This window comes from Vigna umbellata, chromosome 3 (genome assembly GCF_029865625.1).
Source record: "Vigna umbellata cultivar VRB3 chromosome 3, Vumbellata_1.0, whole genome shotgun sequence".
Taxonomy (NCBI): Eukaryota; Viridiplantae; Streptophyta; class Magnoliopsida; order Fabales; family Fabaceae; genus Vigna; species Vigna umbellata.
Window position 1 is genome coordinate 48,262,881 of NC_142167.1, and position 19,176 is coordinate 48,282,056.

The following is a 19,176-nucleotide window of genomic DNA, read 5'->3' on the forward strand; positions in this document are numbered from 1 at the left end:
ACATCGAGACGTGAAAGATTAATTCAATTCAATTATTTTAATATTAAATTATTTTAATATAAATAATTTTGTTAGAAATAAGTTTTATTATTTTAAAACATATAATTTTTTTAAAAACAATTTTTTAAAGTTTTTTTACTTTTTTTTTTTTAAGTTTTCTCTTCTTGTTTATCTATTTAAAGATAAGAGATAGTATAAGTAATCTCGCAGCGAGATCTTCAAGTCTAATGGAGTTTCTCAAATAGAGAGTTGGTACCTTTTAGACCTCTCAGTTAGTTGAAGTTTAACTTCAAAAATCGCTAACGTGAAAGTAAGTCTAGAAATGACAAGATATCTTTACCAAAATACAAGACCTAAAACAAAAACTTATGTACTTATTTATAAGGCTTAAGAGAAACAAAGAACAAGCTTGAAAACATTATTTTCTATGAGAGTAAAAGTTTTTAGAGTCTTTCTTCTTCTTCCATTCTCCTAACCCTGGTTCTAGTTGTAGCTCCCTAGAAGGATCTCCATCAAGCTCCTTAATCAAGTAGGCATTTCTCTTCCTGAAAAATAAGTGCTTAGACGTTACAGGTGAAGTAGGCACTTCTCTTCCTGAAAGGATATTTCGTTTAATGTTTATTGTTAAAGTTCAAAACTTGGGTTACTAGATTGTATAGTCTCTCCAGGCAATGTTGTCTTAACAACACATTGTTGAACTTGGAACACAAACATAATAGCAGAAGTTCAAGACATGTTTTTCCAGTAGTTCACACATACAAAATAAAAATAAAAGAAAGACCATTACTTTTTGCATACTATTACATTACTTCAATATATAATAAGAAAACTTTTGTGCCTTTTGGTTGTTGCTACTGGTTCCAAAATCAAAATTCTCCGTAACTAAAGTATGAAAAACTACAAAAAGTTGTTTTGTCCCCATTTTGTGTGAGAGTGTGTGCTTCTGCCATAAAAAAATGGTTTTTGTTTTGTTTACTGATGTGCTAGTGTAAAACCCTAGCATAACTGCATTTAGGCACTTGTAATGAAAAGTATGAGTGGAAATCTTTCTTTGGTTGAGCTTCTCCTATGGTCGAGTTGGAGTTGGATGTGGAAGAAGGGCTAAGCTGGAGTTGGAGATTTATGGTGGAAGGGTTTAGCTGAAGCTGGAGATCCATGGTGGAAGGGTGGAGCTAGTGGTGCAAATCCATGGTGGAAGGCTTAACAGGCTTAACTAAAGTTGGAGATTCGTGGTGGAATGACTGAGCTGGTAGTTTATATGTTATGAAGTTGTGTCCGTGTGAGGGTGTTGATCTTGTGGTGGATCATATGCTCTCACATTTTATTACAATATCCTTTTTGCAACTTTCTCACCCTCTTACCTCACTGTGTAACTAGGATCCATACATACCATTTGGCGTGTCATTTGAATGTAAATCCATCTAAGGGTGTCAAAGTAACATTGCTAATAATGCACCAATGTTGTTAGTTTTATTTTGACAATTAATCGGTTTCATTCGAGCATTAATCAAACAAATTTGAATATATATTATTGAATTGAAGTAGATATTAAAGGCAAAATTATCAAATGATGAACCAATTTGCCTATATTTTTCTTTGCTTAATGTTTACTTATTGGGTGAGTTGAGGGTAATTTTCCCCCTCCTAAGATGGAGGGAACATTGTATGCTCAAAAACATTGTAGGTGATTGACTTGATGGAGGTTATTGATGATGGGACGTACACAAGTGTAGAACTTGGTCATGTGAACTATTTAAGTTGTACAAATGCACCATTAAACTATCCGAGCTTCTATTTGTTCTACCAACTTATTCAAACTTCTATATATTTTATTAAACTATTTGAGCTTTCCACGTACTCTACTAAACTATTCGGGCTCTTTACCAACTCTATTAAGTTATTCGAACACTCTATTTGTTCGACTGACTTAATCAAGCTAGACTTCTCACTGAACTATATGAATTTGTCATGTTTTCCAAGTTTTCCAATTTTTATATTTCTACTTACTCTCATTGTGCTTGAAGTTTAGCTAATTTAAGTGATGGATTGTTTTCTAAAATGTTTAGGGAGCAACGGATATTAAGCTGAACTGAAAGGGCCTGAGTACAGAAACAAACGGTCCATGTAGAAAAAAGACAAGAAGAATGAGGTGTTGGACAAAGATTTTAAGACAGAAGGAATTATTTATTCATATATAAATAGTTGAGTTGAGTTGAGAAGGCGCACTTGTTAGTAGAGAGGGGTGAGTGAGGGAAGATGTTTCCAAGAGAGAATCATAGTAACGGCTATGAGCAGGTGGGTGGCATGGATCACACCCATTCCCACATCCACAGAGAGCGAGTCCGTCGCGGCACTCGCAGGTTACGTGGCTCCTCTTCCTCTCCATCTCTTAGGGTTTTCGACCAATCGCAACCGAACCACCACCGACCTCCCTGCACTGATTTCGACGTCGCCTACTTCCATTCCTACGCTCACCTCGGTATCCACCAGGAGATGATAAAGGTTCCTCTTCCTCTTCTTCTCTCATTTCGTCTCTCTCACCAACACTCCTTCTCTCTGTTCACATCATGCTTTCGGATGCAGGATCGCGTGCGTACTGAAACTTACAGGGAAGCAATCATGCAGCACCAGAGTTTCATTGCAGGCAAAGTAATTTTTCTGCGGCACATTTAAATTCATCTCTTCACCTTTGCCCTCTTTTCTTCGTCACCACCACTTCCTACTATCACTGCAGTTTAATTTATATGTTTTCGCTTTTTTTTTTTTTATTTACTCTGCAAATGTTCATTTCTGTTTCTTCACATAACAATGTGGTTTGTGAATTAATTAATAGTGCTCAGCGTAGTATCTCATGTTTTTAAGAGGATTCACGACTACGACAGCCGCACCAGGAATGATTCTCGAATAACCCTACTCCACTAATAGGACCTTAGTTAAAACTAGTAATTGAAAACTCTGAACTTCAATTGCCGAATCCCTGTAGAAGACATGACTTTTGGAACCCTAATGCTAGTATGGTACTTACTCGAATGCAAAACTTAAGTCAGAACTGGACTTCAGCTTCTATATAATTGGTTATAGAAAGATTGAGGGAGAGATTTCGTGGTTCAACAAAAATGTATTCGGAGTACTTGCTTGATACGTTGTCTGTGATCCAGCACTACCAATCTTAATTCCAATAGAACGTGAAACCCTATTGATAGGAAACTGGAATCAGATTAGGAGCATTCTTGAGTATTATTTCTCACTGGAATGCACCCGTTGCTACTAATCACGGTTTCATGCATTACACCTGATTTTATTTAGTCACGAAGTATATCTCTTCCTTTGAAAGGAATGTACTGACCCTTTGACCGAACTCATTTCTGGAGATTCCTTGAAAAGGCGTGTCAGGAGTTTGGTACTTTGAAGGGTTTGATATACTTTCAATAAAAGAACGAAGTATATGTTGAAAGGTTGCTGGTGGAATTGCTTCTATTACAAATCCCCAGTACTCCTCCCTTTCAGTTTTCTCTTGTCACTATTATCAGAAAACGGCAATTGTAATTAAAATTGTGCCATATGATGATGTTGTATCAAGCTTTATAAGTAGATAAATAGAAAACTCACACTTGCCAAAATGGAGACGAAAGCTAACGTTAATTGTCTGCTTGCGAATCTCCTAATTGTCCCTCAAACCTTGCTTATCTTTTTATTCTAATTTACTAACGGCATCAGGCTTGATGGTTACTCTACAAACTGACCAAACCCCATACTTCCTTCTTTTTCTTTTAAATGCCATAAATTCCCTGTTGCCCTCACCTTTTTCATCTAAAGTACTTTGTTTTTTCTTTTTGATGAGTGCGAGGCTAATTCCTATCCTTACATTCAATTATCCCGTTTGTAAGCCTTATTAATGGAATGGAGTACATGTTTTTTTAATGAAGATCTACTTATCATAAGTATTAAATACGAAGGTTCTGTTTTTCATTTTGGAATACTTTCTATATGAGATATAATAATTACAATTGCAAAACCATGATGCATCCATTTTCTATTTAACTGTTATTACAACCATTTTTTTTTTACAGTTTATTAAATGTGTGTGCTATGCATGTAAACTCAAAATTTGTAAAATTTGCTCAAAATTAATAACTTTTATAATTAACCATAAATTGTCATGGGTGTCTTAAACAAAATATACAAGTAAACATCAACAATAGGAAAATACAAGCTTCCTACATTACATTTTTAGTCATAATGTAATTACATTTTCAGCCTTCAAACCTGGAAATTTAAATCCCAGAAATATCCCTCCAAAAAAGCTTTAATGTATTTGTTACAAGGTATTTTTAAAATAAACAATTAATGGTTGCTGTCACTGCCACAACCACTATACCAGCCCCTTTAGCAGGGAGGGGCCTCCCCTCTCTGCTACACTGCTATAGACTCTATAGTTTGCTATTTAAAACCTGATTATGACTCTTGGCCAAAATGGAGGACCTTTTTCAACTGAGGTAGGTCAGTACATTGCTGACCGAACCCATGTGGAGGGCTTCTTGTAGGGGATTGTGTTATTGTACATTAACACAAATGATATTTGTGTTATATATCAAATCATTGATATCTCATTGTCATTCATAATTTGCTTGTTTTGCTAAGTTCTTCTGGATTGAGGTTTCTTATGGCTTTTCCTGTCCTCCCTGCTTCTTAATCATCTGCTTTCAGGTTGTGGTTGATGTTGGATGTGGTACTGGAATCCTTTCTATATTTTGTGCTCAGGCTGGTGCAAAGCGGGTATAGTCTTTCAAAATAATGTTCATGTCAGTTTAGTTAATACAAATGAATTGCCATTATACATTTTTGGTAATAAAATGTATTTTTTAATGAAAGCCAAACTGTTATATTCATTTAAGCCATTGTCGGTAAACTCTTGATTAACTATTAAACTCTTATAGTTTTACGATTCTGGATAAACAAAACGAGTTAACTCTATCAAACTGTTGTAAATTTGGTAAACTCATGTAAACTTGCATAAATCGTTGTAAATTTGTTCCCATTAACCCCAAATCGCAATTGATTCAATCTCCAATTTAATTTATACTAAAATACTGTGAAGGTTATGCACACCTTTTTTAGATTACATAATTTGGAGACACTGTATGCACCATGCACAGGTTGCTTTAAGCGCTCTATTTCTTTTTTTTTTGTATCTCAACTTCTGTTCAATTTATCTTTGGGGTTAATAATATATATTTCTATACTCTTGGAACTTTATGCCCTTGTTTAAGCTTTTAATTTGTTTGTTTCAAACATTTTTTTCCATCACTAAAGCATTTGACATGCATGATATTGGTTTGTGTTGCCAGGTGTATGCAATTGATGCCAGTGACATTGCCCTGCAGGTAATTGTCAAAGATCATAGTTTTCATTTGGACCCCATTTAGTTTTCATGAGGTTGAAAACTATACTGAATTTTCTATTTGTTCCTATAGCACTATTGCAAAAGTGGGCCTTTTTTTCGGATCTTTTTAGATACATCCATGGATTTCTAAGCCACACTATTCCTTTTTCAAAAAAGTACAAAACCTAAGGCTAGTTATCTGAGTATTGGCTTCCATGCTAGATTGAGTTCTAAAGGGTTATATAACCCAATGGATGTGTGATATTACCTTATCCAGTACTTGTTGAAGATAAGAATACAATATTTGGGCTATTGTATCATTTTTTAGTTCAATTTATACTATATTAGCAGTAGCTGATACTGTATCTGTAATCTACTATATGTATCCATGATACGATAATCATAATTATGATTTATAGTAGAATGAAGTGTACTCATCTATAGCTGACCAAATTGGAACCAGACCTGTAATTCTAACTTATCCCCTTTCTCTCTGCACCATTTTACCGAGGTCATGAAATATAATAGTTTTTTTTTTATTATTTATTTTTTAATAACTTGTCTTTGAAAGACTGCAAGAATCTTTGTTAAGCTTTTTCTGTTTCCTTTACCTATAAAGCATTGTAATAACAGTCGTTCTTAGAGGATAATTATAAAATTTTATTGGAGAATTATATTACTTTGCATAACATTTTGTAATACCAGCAGTTTCTCTAGTTCTGTTTAATTTCATCTTTGTTTAGTGGGCTGTAGAGAGCAAAGAGTTGAATTCTTATGATGTTGTTCTGTACATTTAAAGGTTGAGATTGTGAATAAGTTGTTTAAATGTTACTAGCACATTTTTTACCTTGAGTACTTGGTTTCAATTAATTACTTTCTTTTGGGAGCAGGCAAATGAGGTTGTGAAAGCCAATAACTTGTCTGATGTTGTTGTTGTATTGCATGGACGAGTCGAGGTAGGCTCCTTTGGCCAATATATGCTTTTTATTTTATTTTTTCATTAACACTATACTTTATACCATAGTTTTACCTAGTTTGCGGTAGTCTTTAGCGTGTGTAATGGGTGCATGCTACAGTTGTCATTCCTGTATAGCGGATAGGAGCGGCTGAACCTGGGATAGGAGATACGGGGGTGACCACTATTATAATATTTTATATGTGCACAAACACACACAACGTGTGTGTGTGTCTATATGCATATATATATATATATATATATATATATATATATATATATATTAGAAGTATATATAAGCTGAAAAACAGAAAAGAAAACACAAAATTCATACACTACTTGTAATTAATAGTAACAACTCAGTACTTAACAAACCTAGAGTATAGAGTCAAGAAAAAACAAATATAAAACCTAAATTATCAACTTATAGTACACTGATTCTTAATAATACTAATAAGCAAATAAGAAAATATGGAACTTAATAAAAATATTGAACCTTCCACTAAAAATAATGGCTATTATTGGTTAGCTTTTTGGTATGGTTCTACAGCTGTAGTTTTTTTTTTCTCATAACAAAATGTGTAGGCATTTAGCAGATTCTACTCTAAAATTTGTTGGTTTTTCCTTTTTAAACTTGATATTTTTTATTTAGAACAAGCTGTATAATTTTAAATTCACCTTATGCTTTATGCAGGATGTTGAAATTGATGAAGAGGTGGATGTTATAATTTCGGAATGGATGGGCTATATGCTTCTATATGAGGTGCTTATTAGGATTTTTCTGGCTATTTGATTAAATATATATTTTTGAATGTCGAAAGCTAAATCAAATTTTCATAAGATCAGAAGAGCCAAACAATAAATGAAATTGAAATTGGGAAAAGACTAATTTTGTATGGCTACTTTTGAAAATAAAAAAATGGAAATCCTTACAATTTTGTGCACAGAATTGAATTGAAAATGTCAGTGGTGGAATAGGTTCTATACATGTTCCAGTGATTGGGCTGAAGAAAAGGAGAAATTGTCACTTTATTGGTATAATTGTGGAAAAACAAAAAATTGTACTATTATATAAATTCAAGTTAAAATGTTTTCTCATATTCAATTGTAATAGGTTGTTCGAAGTTTAAGTATCCATGATGTGTTGTTTTATGAGATACATCAGATTAGTATACAAGGAGCCTACGACAAATTTACGAAACTATGAAAACTTATTTTTGGGTACAAATTCTTGTGAATATGGTATTGTTTCTACATATACGCTCCTAGTATCAATAGTATATGATACAAAATAAAAGTATATAGCAAGGCGTATATGAAACTTACTAAAAAGCATCAAGAACAATCATGAGTTTAACACTTCCCAAAATCCATTCTTAGGTTGTGTTAAGAAGTGGATTTAAGTCTAAGTCAATCCTACAAAACCGGCTTGTAAGGTGAGGTTTGCACTCACTTATATATTCTAAATTGGCTTTATCTCTAGGCGATGTGGGACTTCCAACACACCCCTTCATGCCGAGGTATATATATTTCGAGCGTGAGACTAGACATTAATAAGTGGTCCGATAGCGGCTCGATAGCGGATGAAACAATATGCCCAACAAACAACAAATATTGCTAGGATATGCTCTAACCTGACTCTGATACCATGTTAAGAAGTGAACTTTAAGCCTAATTCAACCTCACAAAATCGGCTTGTAAGGTGAGGTTTGCACTCACTTTATTTCTAGTCGATGTGGTACTTCCAACATGTTGGATGTAATTTTTTCAAAGTTGTTGCTTGGTGAGTAAATCTGCAAGTTGACTTTGAGTGGACACATACGGTTGGGAAATCAAGCCATTGTCCAGCTTTTCTTTGATAGAATGTTTATCCCTCAGCATTTTTAGTTCTGTCATGCTGCACTGGGTCGTGGGCTAAAGTAATGGTAGATTTATTGTCACAATATAACCTCACAGGTTTATTCCACCTTATCTTCAAATCTTCCAATATTATAGTCATAAAAGTTCACTTATTCCTTGAGCCTTTGGTTGAAGTATTGCTTCAGCACTAGATTCGCTACCACCCTCTAGGTTTCCATTGAGGAAATTGCAATATTCATTAGTTGACCTTCTATCCATAATTGATCCAACGTAATCAACATCAGTATATGTCTCAAGGATTACTCTATTGTTGTGTTTGCACAAAATCCATCTTATTGGTATCCCTTTTAAATGCACCAATTCTAAGGGCAGCTTGGAAATGTGCTTCTTTTGGTTGGTGCATAAACTGACTGAATAGGCTCACAACAAAGGCAATGTTTGGCTTAGTGTGAGATTATGTAAACGAGTTTGTCATCAAGTTTGTGATATTTTTCCTTGTCCACAACAACATTCTTGTACTTGCCAACTTTGTATTTCGATCAATTGGTGTATTTGTTGGTCTGCAGGTTGTGTTATCCAAATCAGAAATGTATTTTTGTTGAGATATGAAGATTCCTATCTTGGAATGGGTTTCTTGAATTGCCAAAAAATATTTGAGCTTTCTTAAGGTCTTGACTTCAAATTCCTTCACAAGGCACTGCCTTAATACTTTCTACTCCTCTTTATCATCTCTGGTTACTATATATAAATATCCTAATAATATAGGTACTCCCCCAAGGATGAATGTTTGATAAGTAAAGTGTGATCCCGTTGTCTCTGTAACCAATACCATGACTATGGTAAATATTCTTAAAGATGCTCTTGGTGATTATTTCAACTTGTATAGTGCCTTCTTTTAACTTGCAAACTATTTCGGTTACTATATATAAATACCCTAATAATATAGGTACTCTCCCCAAGGATGAATGTTTGATAAGTAAAGTGTGATTCCCTTGGCTATGTAACCAATACCATGACTATGGTAAATCTTCCTAAAGATGCTCTTGGTGATTGTTTCAACTTGTATAGTGCCTTCTTTTAACTCGCAAACTATTTCGGCACCAACCTATTTGCCATAATTAGGTGACAACTCCTTCTTTGAGGTCTCAATTTAGAAAATGCATTTATTTACATTGAACTGCCACATGTCCCAATCATGGTTTAATGCTAATTACAATATTACTTTGATCGTCATCAATTTAGCAAATGGAGTAAATATCTCCAAGTAACACTACATAGGTTTGAGTGTATCCTTTGACCACCAACCTTGCCTAATACCTCATGTAATGATGTTGGGTTGGATTCTTAGGCAAAGACAAATCCTGGATGACTTTTTCTCTTCTTGAATATACCAGATTTTTCTCAGGTGCATATTTTGTTGTAAATGCTGATTCTGCAAGTGTTGGTTCTTGTTCTCTCTCTTATTTTTTTCCATTCCTTCTTCATTTTTCGGGACAGTGTCAATGCTATTATTTGTCCCGATTTCTGGCCCAAAATTTGGAAGTGTGAGCAACTCATCTTCCTCTCTTACTTTCTCCCGTCGAAGATGAGGTTGTTTGAAGTAACTTTCTTGTTCGTTGAATGACATTCTGGGACACAATTTTTTTTATGTGGGGATAAAACAATTATATCATTTTTTTTGTGATTGAGTCCCATGAATACACACGTTACTGCCCTAGGATCAAGATCCCTCTTTTATTACTATGAACATGCATAAAGGATACGCACCCAAATATTCTAGGTTGGAGCTTATTATAAGTGTCTATATGTGGGAAAAATGGATAGGGTTTCCATGAGATTTTTGAGGCTAAGGCTTTAGAGGGTAACCTATTGATTAGGTTGGTGGCAATAAGTATAGTTTCCCCCTAAAGTTGTTTTGGAATATTGTGTAAAAAAGAAGAGCTCTAGTTTGGTGAAGTGATTGTCCAGTTTTTGTTTTTTGCGCCCCATTTTGTTGGGCTGTGTTAAGACATAAATATTCATGGATTATCCATTCCTTTTGACAAAAGGAGTTGATCACAAAATTAATGTAGTCCTTGACATTATTAGACCTGATTCTCTTGATATTAAAGCCCCTAAATCGTTTTTTATACTGGGAAATCCACCTTTCCTCCAATTAGCAACCCTGGTTGTTCCTTCTTCAAACCACCATTGTTGAAATCTTGGTATTTGGAGTCTTCAACATCATCTCTATCTTGCTTTCTTCACTCCAACAATGGCTACCGCTCCATTAAGTCCTAGGATTTTCTCGTTTTCCAGGATTTGGATTTGGATGTAGTCATATTCAAAATTTAGACCAACCAAGAAATCGTATACCTTTGCTTGAAGCATCTGTCTCAACCACAGAAGGCTTAAAAAATCTGGAATAGCCAAGGTGGGTAAATGTGATTCCACTTCTTTTTAATATTTCAAAAGCTTTCTGAGCATCCCCATTCCGTTGAAACGCATCCTTCCTTAATAATTGTGTCAAAGGTTTGGCTATTTTTCCATAATCTTGCACAGACCACCAGTAATAACCAGTGAGGCCCAAAAATCCACGTAATGCAGTGACATCTTTTGGGGCATAGGAAAAAGAGAAATTGTCACTTGATTGGTATAATTGAAGAAAAACAAAAAATGTACAATTATATAATTTGATAGACCACAAGCTTATTGTTGAGTTTTATTTGGAAGCTGTGGAATCTGTATGATGTTGCATATAATCCAAATTTGTTTTTCCTTGGAACTTCAGTAAATGTTTTTTAACTATGCAATGATACATTAACAGCACCAAATGAGTACTGCTTATTTGACCCACGGACACTGACTCATGCACACAAACATGTTAGAGAGCAAGGGTAGTTGACATGTAATCAGTTGATTGTGATAGTTGACATATTATCAATTAACGCACATGATATGCAACTTGTTTAGAGACATTTTATAATACCATAGTTTTGGTGATTGGATCTTATTTTTATGAGATTCATTGATATTCAGCATTAAACTGATTTTTCTGGTTTGGTGATACGTACAGCTAGGAGAATATTATTTGTATTGGAAATAACCCAAATCATTCATATAAAAACCCTTGACTCAAATTGGTTTTGGTTTTGTAAGGTTAAGTGAAACCTAAATCCAAATGCTAAGACATTTCATCATTTCAGGATCATGCATGTTCTTTTTCCTTCTGGATTAAATATTTTTTTGGTCCTTAAACTATCACGAGTTTTTGGTTTTCGTTTCTCTTCCAAACTTTGTTCTATTTAGGTCCCTTTCCTTTTAGAAAGTCACGAATTTAGTCTTCTATGGCCAATGTCGTTAGTTTTATTTTCTGACGTGGCAAACAATGTGCCACCGTTTAAGACACTTGTACTATGTTCCCAGGTCGACAAGATAGCTTGGTGGCAAACGGTGTGCTACATCCCTAGCCCGGTAAGGTCGGCAAGACACGTGTGTTGCCGATATGGGAAAATAGTACATGTGTCTTGCCGATCTTAGCGGGCTGGGGATGTGGCACAATGTTGACCACTGAGTTTTCTTGTTGACTTGGGACACAGTACACGTCTTAAATGGGTTGGGGACGTGGCATACTTTTTGCCACATAAAAAAAAACTAATGTGGTTTGTCATAGAGGACTAGTTATGTAACTTTCTAAAACGAGATGGACGAATTAGAACAAAATTTTGAAGAGGAACAAAAGCAAAAAAATGCGTGATAGTTTAGGAACGAAAAACATATTTAACCATTTCCTTTTTTAACCTCTTGCCAATTAAGAGTTGGAGGAGAATATTTCTCCTATTTTTTGGCCTGGGTGAGTGTTCATGTATTGTTTGGTCGGAATGGGCTAGAATTTGACTGGTTCAATGATTTTCGAATCAAATTAGATGGTCCACTCTGTTTTTTTATAACGATCGAAGTTTTTATTTGATCTTATGTTAGTGGTTGGATCTTAAATTTTTATCAAAGAAAAGGTCGATGCATAATATGTCCAGGTAATATAATATAATATCTAGGGAGATCTAAAAGCAGTGATTGTGATTTATTGATATACTGTCTTTTTTGAGTGGAAGATCCAAAAACATTAAATGTCAGTTAAAATTTGCTTTCCTTTCATTCTTTTTCCTCTTTATTCTCTTTATTTTTTTGTTGGTGTTTCGAAAGGATGGCTGCCTCAGTTCCAACCTAAGTCTAAATTATACTTAGACGTCAGCATAAACTTAAATTTCTCAGCTTCTAACAGTAAAACCGCATTTTATGATTTGTATTGGTTTGAAGATTTTTCTTCTCTTGTAGAGTATGCTTGGAAGTGTTATTAATGCTAGAGATCGATGGCTCAAACCTGGAGGTCTTATTCTTCCTTCAAGTGCAACGGTATCTCTATTTATTTTAGCTTAAATATTATTGCTTATGCAATCGGGAATACTTCTAAAAGGTTATTTTGTCTGGTAGAAGCCTGACCATATGCATATATATGATTGGGGGACTCATTAATTACATGATTCAGTTTACCTTTAATAATGATTTGACGTTGTGGTGTCTTATAAAAAAATGCTGATACTTGTACTTTTCTCCAGTTGTACATGGCTCCTGTCACGCATACGGACAGATACAACGACAGTGTTGACTTCTGGCGCAATGTTTATGGAATTAACAGTGAGTACTTGTTGACAATATATGGCATACGAGATTGTTATGGAGATTTGGAAATCAGTACTTGTGCAGACTTAAAACTAGATTTTACTTATTTTTCTGTGTGATTAGACTTCGTAATGAATATTGCCAGGTACTGTATATCTGCAGTTATTGTAATTTGGCAATATCTTTAAAATTGTTTTTTAATATATATTTTAAAGTTTTTTGGATTATTCCCTTTTTACTTTTATACATTATTTCCTTTTTAATTGTAAAAAGAGAAATAACGTATAAGATTTAATAAAAAAATTGTAAGGAAAATGCGAACAAAAAACATTTAAACATGATAAGTATTTAAAAAAAAGTTATAATATAAATAATTAATATAATTTTATAGTACATTGTAATTATAATATCCGTAATTTTATTACTTTTATAAAATATTTTGAATTGTGATTATTTACATTAATTTTAAATTTTATATTAATATTGTTTTAATTTTATTTGGCAAAATGTTCTATGAAATATTTATGGCATAATTTATTGAATATAAATATTATTTATGAGATGTATTGTTGTATGTGATTTATTTTGTGTATGGTGAACATTCAAGATTTAGGGGGAAAATGTGCTTTTGGTCCCCTATACTTCTGGTCTGAAGTCCTTAAATTTTCTTATTCAAGATTTTTTCCCTTGAACTTTAAAATATTTCTAGATATTAGTGCCTTTTCACTATGAATTCATCTTATCTTTTAAAATTTAGAAGGATTAAATTCATATTTTTTAAACTTTGAGAACAAAATTCATACATATGAAAAGTACATGGACTTAAATACGTTATATAATACGTATGTAAATTTATATATAATATTTCATACTATTTACATCATAGATGAATGTAGTTATATATTATTATTAGTATTATATGTTATATTATAATATATGTAAATGTTATAAATGCATGCTATCCTATTTTGTTTCCTGATCCATCATCTCCCCTTGTAGAACTTCACTATCCCAACAGGATTGAATAAGTAGTTGAATAAGATAATCAACTGATAAGATATGTATCTTATCACATTTTAAATACTGCTTTCTGTTGCAGTGTCTGCCATGGTACCATTAGCTAAACAATGTGCATTTGAAGAACCTTCCGTAGAGACAATAACTGGTGAAAATGTTTTGACATGGCCACATGTGGTAAGTTCACAATTGTTGTAGCTACAGGCTGTATACATTTTGACTTCTCTTAGTAACCGTAAGATGTTGAAATAACATGCTTATCTATCTATTCAATAATTATGTTTTCTGCAAGCTGTGGTTTGAATAAAGATTTGGTAAGTTTTTTCATGATACATTGTATAAGCATTATTAGTATTATATAATAAAGTGTATATTTCACAATATGGTGAGAAGCTTGATTTATGTTTTTTTTTTCCTTCTCCTTTTGTTAGATTTCGAAGTATCTTGTACTTTTGTTTTTATTTGATGATTCGTGTCTCAATAAATTATTTTTTATAATAAAAATTAAATCAGAGACAATAACGTTTAAGCAATCAGCTTTAGTTATTGTAGACGCAATAGAATGCAATCATTTATCCTATTCTTACAATATTCCAAGCGTGTGTGTGGCACTTGAATTCAAAGCTAATAAGAAAAATTCATAGGAAGCTGAGTAGCATCATTCAGTATCAGGAATATCTGACGTGCATTACCACCCACGTGTATGTTTCTTGCGATTTCTGTCTTATTTAAGTATCACAATCTGAAATCCAAAGAACTGGTTGAAGTGGATTGTAGCCAGGTTGATAGTGAAATCTTAAATGAATGTGCAGTAATGAAATCAACATATAGTAATGTCTCTTATTTCCCAATGGAATGAGTAAATCATTCAGTGATGAGGCTTGAAGAGAAATTTCTGACTTTTCAGCTACAAGTCCTGTAGATTCTCATGTCAAATGTTATTTGGTAATAAAGTGTTTTCTCCCTTTCTGGAAGTTATCTGTCAAATATGCTGAGCTTTGTACTGTATCTTTTTCTCTCTTTAGATTTTTGTTGTCCTTTTCATTTGGGGAAAAATAAAGTTAAAGGTAAGGCATGTTTTCCACTTTCTCAAAGTTGGGAATGCCACACGCTTCAGTGATGGATCACAGTGGTACTTCTTGATGACATTCCAATAAATGACAACTAAGCTGGAAGGGAACTCAGTATCTTTTGAGCCTTTGTACTTCTATCGATTTATTATATTTGCTCAGGGTCAGCAGTAATAATACTAATTTTACACCATTTATTTGACTATAATGTGATGTTTAAGATCACAAAATGCAGTATTTGATCAGGATGTCTCGTAGGCTTTGTTGTAAATTCTACTATACAGTGACATATTTGTTTGTGTATTGCATGTTTGTTTCATTATTTCAAAATTTTCCCTGTTCAGTATTCAGTATTATTTCTGAAAAAATATCGTTCATTTACAATTACAGGTAAAGTACATCGATAGTTATTCTGTTACCATCAACGAGTTAGAATCTGTAACAACCAAGTTTAAGTTCAATTCTATGATGCGAGGTATCTTTGTTTTGTTCTTCCTTTTCACTGGTTATTGGCCTCTTATATTTTTTCTTTGCTGCTAGGCTTGTTAATTTCACAGTGCTCAGTTTTTATCCAATTTACTGACAAATTATTCTGAATTTCGTGAAATCTTATAGTGTGACAACAATAATTGAAATTTGTTTCCTGTTTCCTCCAGCACCACTACATGGTTTTGCATTTTGGTTCGATGTTGAATTTAATGGGAATGCAATAGTATCAACCAATTACAATTCAACAACTTCATTTATTGACAATCATCAGATGAATGGTAGTCAGAGGAAAAAGCGAACAAATCCAAATGAAGCACTGGTCCTGTCCACTGCGCCTGAGGACCCTCCAACACATTGGCAGCAGGTGCAGTGTTTATTTCTTCAATTTCCAATTTCAATGTGGTTCTAGTTTTATTGTTCAATGAATGTATACACAAGTGTTTTGTCAATGGTAGTCTTAGCATCAATGAAAAATTAAAAATGTACAAGATGATATGGTTGCTTTGTATCTAGTACTTGAGTAATTCCATAGTTGGATACCAGCTACTTGCTTGTCACACTATATCCTCTCAACTTGCAAAGTACCACATTCGTCAAAAATTACACTGAAGTGCAGGCATAAGAAAAAAAATTCCTGAGTATACTTGTAACATAGTGTTAGAGATTTTTAATCCTCTAATTGCCACCTATCCTACTCCCCTTGAACAAAATCTTTTGTAGACCAGATTGAGGGTGTAGTAGTATATATATGAAGTATTATGTTAGTAATACATTTCCTAAAGCAATTTTTTTTTGTAGATAAACTGTATGTGGGGCTCATAAATTTGAGCACACTGTTTTATTAGTAGTGAGCGTGTTTCTAGAGTGTAAGTTATATTGACAAGGCTAGTTGTGAAAACTGGAAAGCATGCCCTGCCATCCTTCGGTTTCCTAAATTCAAATACGTTGGAGGATGATATGGGAATTGTGAACTCAAAGCTTGAGCTTTTGGAATAGTTGGTTCGTGGCAGTTCACTTTTTTTTATTTATGCTAGGTTTATATTATTGTTATTTTGGCTTCTCGAATATTATATCCAAAATTGCATTTTCTATGACATTATTTTTGCGTCTTGATCTTGCTGATTAATTTTGCAGACATTGATATACTTTTATGATCCCATAGAGCTGGAACAAGATCAACTCATTGAAGGTTTAGTGACATTGTCGCAAAGCAGAGAAAATGCACGATTTATGAATATTCACCTTGAATATACGTGAGTCAGAACAGTTGTTTCCCAAAATAGGGTAATTTTTTAATGGATTTCTGACTTTGTTCCCTGGCATTGCAGTTCAGGTGGTCGATCGCATGTGAAAGAGTCTGTTATGAGATGATAATTTAATTTCATGTACGTGAGCATTGTCTTTCGCATCAACATTCTCGGACTTCTGCATATATAATTTCTGACTCCGTTTCTCCTAGAGAACTGTGGGTAGGTGTTTGTTCTTCAAATCACTAATCTCTGCGTGCTAGATTAGAATGTAGCAACTGACGAACTTGTCACACCATAGAGTTAGGCCAATCACATGCAATTTTGTTGTAATTTACATCACTGAGGCGGATTACTATCGTGGGGCTTTCGCGTTTCAATTATCTATTGGATTCTTACTGTAACATAGAGCTGTTTTTGAACTGTACATCGCGTGCGTATTGATATAGACTTCAATGTATCATCTTTGAGCATCGTTGCCATGTTTGGTGTACCTTTTTTAAGATGAAACTAGTATTATTTTTCTAAACCTCAAAAAGTTCAATCATAACCGGAAATGTGTTGCACTTTCCAGAGTACATTTTCCGAAACGAAAGAGGGTGTTGGTGAAATTTTCAGATGTAGGAAGCTGGTCCCCCCAACTTAATATTTAATGTTTTTTTTATTGAGTCCATACTTTAGGCTATCATTACTCTTTCTCCAGCTTTCGCATTTTTAGTATTATGGAAAGTATATATTCTCCCGGAAAATAATCTTAGACTGCTATAGTTTCAGGTTCTTATTTTTGGGGGGTTTTATGATTAAAGCTTTGAAATTTAGTTTCCAAGATTTTAGAAAGTAGATCGTGGAGCATATAATAACCAGAAATATGCTTTGGAATTTAGTTTCCGGAAATGATTAAAATTCGTTTCGGAAACTGAATTCCGGGATACATAGGAAACCTAAATATCATTTATTCCACATCTTCATAAAGTAATGCAGTTGCATTGTACACCACACCATGAAGGGTATTGCAATTCTTTATCATTTGCTGTCCAAATTTTGCCCACAAAGTCTCACTTTGTATCTCATATATCTACATGTTTTCTTAGTTTGCTCACTTTACCTTTATAACTTCACGCTTGAACTTAGGATCCCATCCTTGTGTCTTTAAGCACCTCCATCATCCCAATCCTTGTATGCTTCAATCATTACGTTCAGCAAACTGATAATGTATATGGAAAGGACATTTTTGCCTTATACCCAATATGGATAATTTCTCATAGATTTATTATTTTGGAATTTAAGATCGAAGAAAGTTTTTTAATTCATAAAAGGGAGGGTTGAACTTAAGATTCTGTACGAACTATATAAACTCCTCATTACTATATTATTAAATCGAAAAAAAATGAAACATATCTCCTAAAAGAGGAGAAAACACTAACACATGATAATTATGTGATAAGTGTTAGATATATTATCTTTATTTTATATTTATCTTTTATTTTTAGTTAGTTTATTATTATTTTTTATTTGTATTTTGAGTTTAGTCTATATTTTTTCAATTATAAATAGAGGACTTTATGTGTATATTCAATACAAGTGAGATTAATTCCATACATAATTTTCACTATATTCAACATGGTAATTAAAACATAAGGTTTTTTGTTTGCGGGCTCTATCTATTACAACCGCCGTCGTCGTTAGAGTTGTCGTCACTGCCGTTAGAGTGTTGTCGTTGCCATTAGAGTTAAGAGACACCACTGTCACTTGAGCATTAGTTTTAATTGGTGACCACAATTTTTCTCGTCTCGACCAATCAACCACAACGTCGTCAAGATCGCTACCATCGGAGTCCAGACACACTCTCATGCATTGATCATAGTTTGCTTTCGCTATACTTTCTAGCCGCTCGTGACAACATATGTGTCATTGTCTCCGTTGTCGACCACCTTCATTGGACTTATACGACCTCCCCTATCTGGATCTAGTCTGGTTATGTTGATTGAGCCTCTTTTGAGTTCAAGGATTTTACTTTCTTGGTTGTTCATGGCTTCTGACCCGTCCATATATACTAACTATGTCAATGTGCATTTATCTATTGATAAGTTAGATGATACTAATTATGCGACTTGGGCATCAGACGTTAAACTTTGGCTTAAGAGTTAGGGGTATCTTGATCATATTACTCAGAACGTGACAACTATGGATTCTGCTGCGGTTTCCCATTGGTTGAAAGTTGATGCTCAGTTATGCATTGTTCTAAAAGGTACCCTTCATTCCTCCTTAAAACAATTTTTTCGTTCCTACAAAACATGTTTTGAAATATGGGAACAGGCCAAATTATTATACACCAATGATACTCAATGTTGTTGCTTCTTGGCATTACGACTCTATGACTGTTTATATGGGCAAAATTCATGCTATTTTTTATGAATTTAATGAATTATTGCTTCATGCCTCTACTTCTGCCAAATAAATAGAGCAACAGTCAAAGTTCTTCATGCTACTAGCATT

At 33.7% G+C, this 19,176-nt stretch overlaps 1 protein-coding gene across 1 annotated transcript; it reads left to right on the forward strand.

The window, feature by feature from the left end:
- Positions 1–2,120: 2,120 nt before the first annotated feature.
- Positions 2,121–17,162, forward strand: PRMT6 (protein arginine methyltransferase 6). The gene is made up of 13 exons (XM_047303039.2): positions 2,121–2,502; positions 2,584–2,649; positions 4,708–4,776; positions 5,349–5,384; positions 6,274–6,339; positions 7,033–7,101; positions 12,513–12,590; positions 12,794–12,872; positions 13,957–14,051; positions 15,335–15,419; positions 15,601–15,797; positions 16,568–16,686; positions 16,762–17,162. Exons 1-13 carry the CDS (start codon positions 2,257–2,259, stop codon positions 16,802–16,804), a joined length of 1,248 nt encoding a protein of 415 aa, XP_047158995.2. The 5' UTR covers positions 2,121–2,256; the 3' UTR covers positions 16,805–17,162.
- Positions 17,163–19,176: the final 2,014 nt, after the last annotated feature.